General features: G+C 47.0%; 1 protein-coding gene and 1 long non-coding RNA gene across 3 annotated transcripts; one reads left to right on the forward strand and one right to left on the reverse strand.

Annotated features, from left to right (window-relative positions):
* Positions 1-318: 318 nt before the first annotated feature.
* Positions 319-3,840, reverse strand: RPS16 (ribosomal protein S16). Of its 2 annotated transcripts, XM_064141963.1 has the most exons (6): positions 3,728-3,837; positions 3,589-3,641; positions 2,823-2,924; positions 1,961-2,057; positions 637-684; positions 319-516 (listed from the first exon to the last, which is right to left on the reverse strand). In XM_064141963.1, exons 2-6 carry the CDS (start codon positions 3,634-3,636, stop codon positions 371-373), a joined length of 441 nt encoding a protein of 146 aa, XP_063998033.1. In that variant the 5' UTR covers positions 3,637-3,641; positions 3,728-3,837; the 3' UTR covers positions 319-370. The 2 variants fall into 2 exon arrangements, with proteins under 2 accessions (XP_063998033.1, XP_063998032.1); XM_064141962.1 differs by having other exon boundaries at positions 3,589-3,840.
* A 346-nt stretch (positions 3,841-4,186) lies between these two features.
* Positions 4,187-5,088, forward strand: LOC135175055 (uncharacterized). Its single transcript, XR_010302193.1, has 2 exons — positions 4,187-4,337; positions 4,500-5,088. It is a non-coding gene; the product is annotated as an uncharacterized LOC135175055 (long non-coding RNA).
* Positions 5,089-9,469: the final 4,381 nt, after the last annotated feature.

Genomic DNA, 9,469 nt, shown 5'->3' on the forward strand with positions numbered 1-9,469 from the left:
TTCCTGTATTTGAGGGCTCCACAGCTGGACACAGTACTCCAGGTGAGGTCTCACCAGAGCAAAGTAGCAGAATCACCTCCCTGGATCTGCTGGCAATGCTGCTTTTGATGCAGATCAGGACCACAATTATCACAATACATTCAGCAGGAGAAAGTTTTACTTCACTCCCAAGACTCTCATCGATCTAGACTTACTCGGAATGGATAGAAATCCCAACACTCCTCCAAATCTAACTTTAATACCAATAAAGCTTAAAACACAGTGAAAAAAAAAAAATCTGTCTGCATACACAGAAAAATACCATTTAGAAAGAAGAAATGTACCAAATTCTCTTTATGTTTATTGACTTTCACACGACTGGAGAACAATTTTAACGGTAAGACTTCTGGTAGCGTGCACGAGCACCAGGGCCTCCGAATTTCTTGGACTCACAACGGCGAGGATCAGCAACCAGCAGAGTCCTATCATACTGGATTAAAATATCCTTGATCTCCTTTTTGGAAGCTTCATCAACATCTGTTTTAAAACAAACAAACCAACCAAACAAACCGATTCAGTTTAGGAAGCTTCAGGTGGAACAAATCTATATGCCATATGTTTTCACTTAAGGCTAGCACAGCAATCAAAGCAACTTACATTTTTGATAGTAAGCCACCAAGGCTTTGGAAATAGCTTGACGGATAGCTGTTGAAAGAAAAACAGGTCATCAATCAGTAAGGATTGCAGATGTACTTAAAACTGAAACACAAGGTTATCTGAGAGACTTGCTGCCTTGTTTTCTGCCACATAGTCCTTTCCCTCCCTATCTCCCTCCAAAACACTCGCTGTGACATGTACTTCAGCAAATCCAAAGAGAACTGTACCAAGAAACCACCCCCAGTTCATGTGTTGATTTAACAACTGCTAGCTAAACACAGAATTGTACCAGGGCTGTCTTGATCACCTTTTCTTCCAAGTATTAACATAGTCTAACCTTCTACCTGCAGGGAGTTCATAGAATCAACCAGGTTGGAAGAGACCTCCAATATCATCTAGTCTAACCTAGCATCCAGCTCTATCCAGTCAACCAGACCATGGCACTAAGTGCCTCAGCCAGGCTTTGCTTGAACACCTCCAGGGATGGTGACTTCACCACCTCTCTGGGCAGCCCATTCCAATGGCAAATCACTCTCTCTGTGAAGAACTGCCTCCTAAAACTTCCATTTCTCTGAAATGTCTGTACTTTTCAACAAGGGTAAGACTGATCAGAATGTTCAGTGACCAAGGTGTCCTAACGTGACAACAGGATGGTATGAGCAGTAAAACAAGCCTGTAGCATAATCAGAACTCAAACCAGGAATACGGCAGTCACGGTAAAGATGTTGTTAGGCTGTTATCTGTCAGAATATCAAGACCTGGATTTTGATGAAAATATGAGTTTTCTGAAGAAAGACTACAGCAAACTTCAAGACTAAAGCATGTCTCTACGCAGCTTCTGCTCCACTAGCCTATCCCCAAACTGGAGCAGCAGGATAAATCCTATTATTTGCAAAGAGCAATTCTGTATCAACCACTAAAGTGAGTATTCTCAAGCATTTCTGCAAGGGGAAAAAACTGCCTAGCTTTGCCAGTCAGCTGAAGGATGCTTCTAAACAACCTGAAAACCTAAAACTAGTCATCATTTCTAATGATAAACCCCTCTTTCCTCTCCTAAAATCTTTGTGCTCAGCTGCACTTGAACTATCCTGTCACAACGCAAGACAAATACTGTTTTCTCCCATTTCCCCCGAAACTCATTAGTTGTAATTCCTCCATGTAACAGCTTTGCACATAAGCCCTCGTGAAAAGCTACATCTGTGCAATGAAGGAAAAAAAACCCCAGAGCATCAAGATGCATAAGATACTATTCTGAAGTCAAGCTCTCCAGAACGTGGTCAGATCTGTTCTAGCTCACATTCTTACATGTCACACGAAATCTTACCATAGATTTGTGCTACATGGCCACCACCCTTTACACGGACTCTAATGTCAACACCAGCAAACCGCTCCTTCCCCAGCAGGAGGACAGGCTCAAGCAGCTGGGAAGCAAAACAGTAAGAGAATTAATCTGTGATCAAGAAGAAGGCAAAGAGCTCATGGCAGGTTTAACAGATGTGAATTATCATATTCTGAAAAGAGGGAGCCTTGACTTTATAAGTACACACCCAAGTACACCTCTTGCACCTTGCACCACTTGACATCTACTTCTGTGAAAAACAGTGAAATCCTGAATTACATTTAAGTTTCAAAAACCACATGGGAAAGCAAAACGTGGGAACAGTTGAAATATAATGTCATTAGCTCCACGAAGATTTAAAAATAAATTATAAATGCTCATCCAAATGGTGAAAAATAAATGCTTATTAAAATTGAAGAGATGGAGTCATTTGTGGGTAGTTTCCTCCACTATTTCCTCCACTATTTATCTACTCAGCTTCATATTCTCTTGGCAGCATTCAAACAACTACTTCAACAAATCCAAACAATCTTTCACATAAAAGCATTGAGAATTACCCATTTCAATTAAAACTAGAGGTGAAGTGCTGAAAATACCTGACATATTTACATAAACATACATGAACCTGGCCAAGCAATAGGTGCACTCTTGCCCACAATACAATTATAGGGCAGTTTTATGGACTTTCATACTAGTCTATATTTCATGCAATCATGAAACACACAACCAAAGCCTTAGTATTGTCACAAAGACCAGCAACTTTTCTTTATCCTAAAGCAACTATGCATATAATGATAATTTAACCTCCAAGGTGGGAGAGCATGAAGGAGGCTGAGTGGATGCTTACTTTGTACTGCAGAGTTCTGGGCTCAATCATTTCCAGAGGTCTTCCGTTCACTTTAATGAGGCCATTTCCTCTCTTGCAGTGGGCAACAGCAGTCGCAGTTTTCTAGAAATCCAACTGTGTGTTAGTACAGACTTCTGCACTAACAGTGCCAGGTTCTACTTGACAGCCTAAAAACCTTTCGTTTACGCCTAACAACTCATACTGAGCAGAGCAGCACATTCTTTATAGCCCAGACACTGCCTCATAATGTTAAGGTACGCTCTTACGAGCAAACAACGTTACACAGCTTTAAGATTAAGACACTCTCTTCATTTTACAACAGGGTGGGTTTGAGCCTTGTTTCCGTACAAGAAGCTGTAATTCGTGTCACGAGATCCCAACAATGCAAACTTTACGCTCTCACACGGTATCAAGGTTCTCGGATACCCGCAATAATGCAGCAGGTCCCTCTAGCCTGGGGACGGCAGTCACGCCCGCCCCAAGCTCCCCCGAGAGCGGCGCTCCGCCCCGGAGGGCCCGGGCCCGCACGAAGGCCTTTCCCCCCGGCCCCGCATGATCGGCGCGGCCCTGTACACGTGGAGCTGCCCAGCAGGCCGCACTACTGCCGGCCCTCCCGCGCACCAGCCGCTCCCCACAGCCCTGGCACGCAGCCGGCCCCACGGCTCCTCAGCTGCAGCCCAAGGGCCCCGAACGCTCCAGACGAGAAGCCGCGGCCCAGCCCGAGTGCGAGAAGCAAACGTGGCGAGCTGCAGCGCCTCGGCCTCACCTTCCGCCCGAAGACCTGGACGCTCTGCAGGGGGCCCTTGGCCGGCATGACTCCTACCAAAAGCAGAGAGGTAGAGTTAGCAGCGCCAGAGAAAAGCGCGCAAAAGGCACCGCGGCGGCGGAGCCCTCCGGACACTCACCCTGCCCTCAGCGGCGGCAGCGCGGAAAGGCCGAACGGGGCTTCCCAGCCGCTCCTCAGGGGCAGCCGAGCCGCAAAGCGCAGCGACACTTCCGGCAGTGCGACAGAGCTTTGACCGTCCCTTCCCCAGCCGGTCGCGCTTTACGGCAGCCGTGAGGAGGGCGGGTGTACGGTGGCCGTTAAGGGTCGCCCGTCAGACTGCGCCGGCCCTAGGACAGGCGAGGGTGAGAGCGGCGCTGGTCTGCTGCTGCCGCGGCGCAGCAAGAGCCTGAGCCTGATCCTGTCTGCCCGGCTCCCGCAGTGGTTCTGTCTGGCACGGCGAGAGGCTGCGCCTGTCTCTCCGGCTCCCGCAGCGGCTCTGCTGCTGGCGCGGCATAGCGAGAGGCTGCGCCTGTCTCCGGCTCCCGCAGCGGCTCTGCTGCTGGCGCGGCATAGCGAGAGGCTGCGCCTGTCTCCGGCTCCCGCAGCGGCTCTGCTGCAGGCGCGGCACAGCGAGAGGCTGCGCCTGTCTCCGGCTCCCGCAGCGGCTCCGCTGCCGCATCCCCGCTGGCACAGAAGCGCGTACCCCGAGCCGTGCTGCCGGCCGGAGAGGCGCTGGGGAGCTTTAAGCGGTGCGTACGGGACCGCTTGTAAGGCTCTGTGCCGCGGCATGGCGGTGCGGAACCACCCCACCTCTTGTCGGTCGCTGGTTTGCTTAGTGCATTTATTGCGTTGGACGTTTTGTAAACTTTTCTTTCCACAGAACTACCTCCTTTTTCTCTTTTTTAATGTAGAGAGATTGAGCCCCATTAAACTCGGTAAGCGCTAGAGAGGCGGTGTCCCCTTATCAGAAGCCAGCTGGCGTCACCTGACTCTCCATGCTAGTTTAATGCTGCTGCTTCTCAACCTGCCCGTGCGGGACTTGCACAAGCTCCGCCTGCCGCCGTGACGGAGCCCTGGCACCGCCCGGAGGAGGGCAGCCGGCTGCGGGCACTCATTGGGTGATGGGTGCGTTACCCTGCGAGAGCACAGCCCTGGCACCGCCCGGAGGAGGGCAGCCGGCTGCGGGCACTCATTAGGTGATGGGTGCGTTACCCTGCGAGAGCACAGCCCTGGCACCGCCCGGAGGAGGGCAGCCGGCTGCGGGCACTCATTGGGTGATGGGTGCGTTACCCTGCGAGAGCACAGCCCTGGCACCGCCCGGAGGAGGGCAGCCGGCTGCGGGCACTCATTAGGTGATGGGTGCGTTACCCTGCGAGAGCACAGCCCTGGCACCGCCCGGAGGAGGGCAGCCGGCTGCGGGCACTCATTGGGTGATGGGTGCGTTACCCTGCGAGAGCACAGCCCTGGCACCGCCCGGAGGAGGGCAGCCGGCTGCGGGCACTCATTGGGTGATGGGTGCGTTACCCTGCGAGAGCACAGCTCTGGCACCGCCCGGAGGAGGGCAGCCGGCTGCGGGCACTCATTGGGTGATGGGTGCGTTACCCTGCGAGAGCACAGCCTTGGCACCGCCCGGAGGAGGGCAGCCGGCTGCGGGCACTCATTAGGTGATGGGCGCCTTACCCTGCGAGAATCACAGGCTGTTCTCAAATGGATGAAGTCAGAATGGTACAGGGAGAGATTGTGTACTCTGCCCGAGTTTTGGAATCGACAACAGCAATTTGAAGGACTTCTTGAGAGCGATGCAGATGATTGGCATCCTGTGTGAGGGTTTTTCCTCAGCTACTTAGAAGACATGTAGTACTGATGCCAAAGCATACCTTCTGTTAGGTATCCCAGGGACAAGCAGAACCCAGCTTAGCTGCTGGTATACAAAGTACAACGCAATGCCATTTCGGAGAGGCTTGCAGTCACTTTTGGACCTCCTTGAGGTGAAGCATATAAACTATTTTTTTTAATGTTAAAGTCTGATAAACTTCTGTAGAAGATGATGCTGTAAACCCTGTGTTTTATTCCAGTGTTGTGCAGGGGAGCATATTCAGGTAATTCTTTAGAGCCACTTCAACAGTCAGCAACAGTTATGTATATAAGATCAAGTCGAGAGCATCCACAAAGCACCATCAATTGGAGTTTTTATTTCTGTTTTCCTTGTTTAACGTCTGTCATAAAATGTGGAATTTAAGTGGCTTTCAGACTGAAAATATTTCAAGACTTGGTATGTAGTATGCCAAATCTTTCAGGATGACAAAAGCAGAATCTGTTGATGAAGGAATGCCACGCTTCTTGGCTGTTTTAAGCAATAAAGGTTTAAATTACTGTGATTAATTAGAAAGTTGACTGCTCAAATGAAACAATCGGTTCCTCTGTCTTTGGACAGGATTTTAAATGCTGAACATTAGTTATCAGTCATGTGAGGATTTAAACAAGCACTTAGCTTTATGCAGTTTGAGTGATTAGTTCTGTTGAAGTGAATAGTACTATGCAGAACATGTAAGATTTGGCACATCTCAAACGCCCAATTGTACAAAGCTCTAACATGTGACCTGAGAAGTGATTTGATTTTATTTAAGGCTGTTTCCTAAGGAACAGTGGTTATGTAATCACGCATCTATCATCCCCTCTGTCACTATCATCAGGTCCACAGCCTGTGGGTCAGTTTTAGTTAGTTTTCACAGAAGAATGGAAATCCCCAAACCTATTTAGCTTGTATGTATTTGGTGAATGTAGGTGCCTCCGTTTTAAGAGAGATCTGTTACTTGCATAATGAAAGCTGCCACCAGAGCTGAAACATTAGACATTACAAAGCCTTTAGGTAAAAGAGAGAAAGCATAATACCTAATTAACCCACTTACACCCAAAGGTTCACCTAAGACCCAAAGGTAAACCATTAGTGACCGACTTTTATTGCATGTTCAGGGCACTTGTAAAGGAAAGGAAAGTAAAATTAGCTCTGTTCCTTTTATGGGCATGATGTGAGCTCTGCTAATGAAGATCTGTGTTTTAATACCAAGTACACCATTAAACAGGGGGTTTTCAATGTCTGCCCCTTTAAAGCTTACATTTTGAGAGTGTGCTTTCTTAGGTCCTTCAAAATTCAGCCTCATTTGAGTGGGTGTTCATCTTCTACATGCTCTTGGAACTGAAAACACTGGTTCTAGAAGAGCCTGCATATAAAAAACAGTGATATGCTTACAAATATGTATCTTTCCATTTTCTCTTGTTGAAATAAGAAGATAACAAACATATATTGACAGTGTTGCCTGGAAGATAAGGTTAAAGGCTTCACTCTTCTTGTTACCTTCACTGTCAAGCAGAAAAATCAGTATGGGAGCTAAAAGGTGTTTAGAAACCACCTAGCACAGAAATTAGGCTGTAACATGGAAAGAGAAATAGATCATAAATATCATCATATACAAAAGAAAGAAAAACAGCCATGCCAGAATGGAAAATAAAGATCTCTAGTTAGTTTTACAGATCATGGAACACTTTAAAATAAGAATGCATCTATGATTTTTAAAGGAGAAAGTAAGTGAGAATCTTCAAGCACCAATCACAAACTCTTGACTTTTTTTGTGTGCAAAATAATTGCACCTGTGGAATGTCAGGAACTTGTTTTGCAGCTATTTAGGTATTTATTTAGACCATGTTCTGCAGCAGTAAGAAGAGTTACACAGTGTGCAAAGCAGTGAGTAATCAGCTTTGAACCCATCCTTATGGGGTGTTTTTATTATTTCCTTCCAGGAGGAAAAAGGTCTGGGTTTTACTCAAGCTCAAGTCCTTGATTTCACAATGACTCTGGTTTGTGCTCACAGATGATCTCTTGTGTATCTTTGTGCCAACAAGTGTCTTCAAGCTACTGAATCTTTTGCATGGATGTTTAGTGAAGCTTTAAGGGATTGAGCATCTCTTACTGCTTGACCTCCTCCTCTGTAGCTGCTTTGACTTCATCGCAGGCTGTGGTGTAATGCTACTGTGACCTGCTCTCTTCTCCCAGCCCAGAAACGTGCTCTGCTGCTCTCTCACTTTGCTGGAAACAGCTGGGGTATGGCAGAAGGGTACAGTGCTGCCATAGGGGAGTGTCTCTGACAGTGGCTCCCAATTCTTTCCACACTGTGAGAGAAGCACAAACGTTGTGTAGATAACACAGCTGCATAGAGAGGAGGGCAGGAAAAGAATGGCAGGAGATGGGCAAAGATGGACTAAGGAGAATCAGAGCAGCATTGTATCTGTTTATTAGGAGATCTGCTGGTGCAAAGCATGTGGAAAACTGCAGCACAAAACCTGTGTATTAGTCCACCACCCACCAATGCTGTCAGGATGATGCATTGCAACCAGTCATGTTAACTGTATGCTTGTTACTTGAACGCCAGCAAATATTTTATTTGGCATCCCTACACAGAAATCTATTGGGGGGGAGAAAAAAGCTGTTTTGTGTGCTGTGATGTTGAGTTCTGTTGAGTTGTTTGTTTCTTTTCCTGGGATTTTGTGTTGTTTGGAATATAAAACAGCAAGTGCCTGGACTTCATGTGAAATCATGATGTTGTGTTTCATCACTTGGATGTTACGATCCTCCAAATCAAATTCACACATTACTTCAGAGGGTGAACGTTCCAAGAGGACAGCATTTCAGCTTCCATTTATGTAGCTAGCTACTCAGAATGTAAGGTAACAGAGTCAAGGTCAGTAGGTTAACAAGGCCAGCTGTAATGTTACTGTAAATCTGCTCCTATTTAAAGGAGAGAAAATACTCTCCATGGAAAAGTAGAATTAGTGAGATTATCACCCTCATTTAATCTGAAACATGAATAGAAAGGTGAGAGCTGTGACAAAATAGAGTCAGTGATTTCTATTTAAGTTCTCACAGAAGTGAAAAAAAAAGATCATTGTAAAAAATTACTTAGGGGTAATATGAAGGAACATTTCTTCTATGTTGTCCTTAATCACATTGCAAACAAATCATAGAATCAACCAGGTTGGAAGAGACCTCCAAGCTCATCCAGGCCAACCTAGCACCCAGCCCTAGCCAACCAACCAGACCATGGCACTAAGTGCCTCATCCAGGCCTTGCTTCAACACCTCCAGGGACAGCGACTCCAGCACCTCCCTGGGCAGCCCATTCCAATGCCAATCACTCTCTCTGACAACAACTTCCTCCTAACATCCAGCCTAGACCTCCCCTGCCACAACTTGAGGCTGTGTCCCCTTGTTGTGTTGCTGGGTGCCTGGCAGAAGAGCTCAACTCCACCTGCTTACAGCCTCTCCTCAGGTAGTTGTAGCCAGCAATGAGCTCTGCCCTGAGCCTCCTCTGCTGCAGGCTGCACACCCCCAGCTCCCTCAGGCTCTTCTCATAGGGTTTGTGTTCCAGGCCCCTCACCAGCTTCATCACCCTTCTCTGGACACATTCCAGCATTCCAGTATTTCAACCTCTCTCTTGACTTGAGGAGCCCAGCACTGGACACAGCACTCAAGATGTGGCCTGAGCAGCGTCCATACCTTCTCCCAAAATATCTCATTTTGCAACTGAACTCTACTTTGTAGCAGAGTGAGTAATTTTAATCAGGGAAAAGATTTGTTCATATTTCACACATGATAAAGGATATTGCTTGAAGGTTTTACTTCAGAGAGCAAAATCATCACAACACTTCTCTGGAGGCTTCTTTCTCGTACAAATGTATACAGCTTGAAAATCACTGAGTCGTTTCACTGACAGGTATGAAGCATTTCAGGAGATACTGATGTGCTTTTCTTTTCATGGCAGCTCTTACAGCCTGAAAGATCGAGGCTCTTACAACATAGCTCTCATGTAACATTTTGCAGCTGATGC

This window comes from Pogoniulus pusillus, chromosome 4 (assembly GCF_015220805.1).
Source record: "Pogoniulus pusillus isolate bPogPus1 chromosome 4, bPogPus1.pri, whole genome shotgun sequence".
NCBI classification, from domain to species: domain Eukaryota; kingdom Metazoa; phylum Chordata; class Aves; order Piciformes; family Lybiidae; genus Pogoniulus; species Pogoniulus pusillus.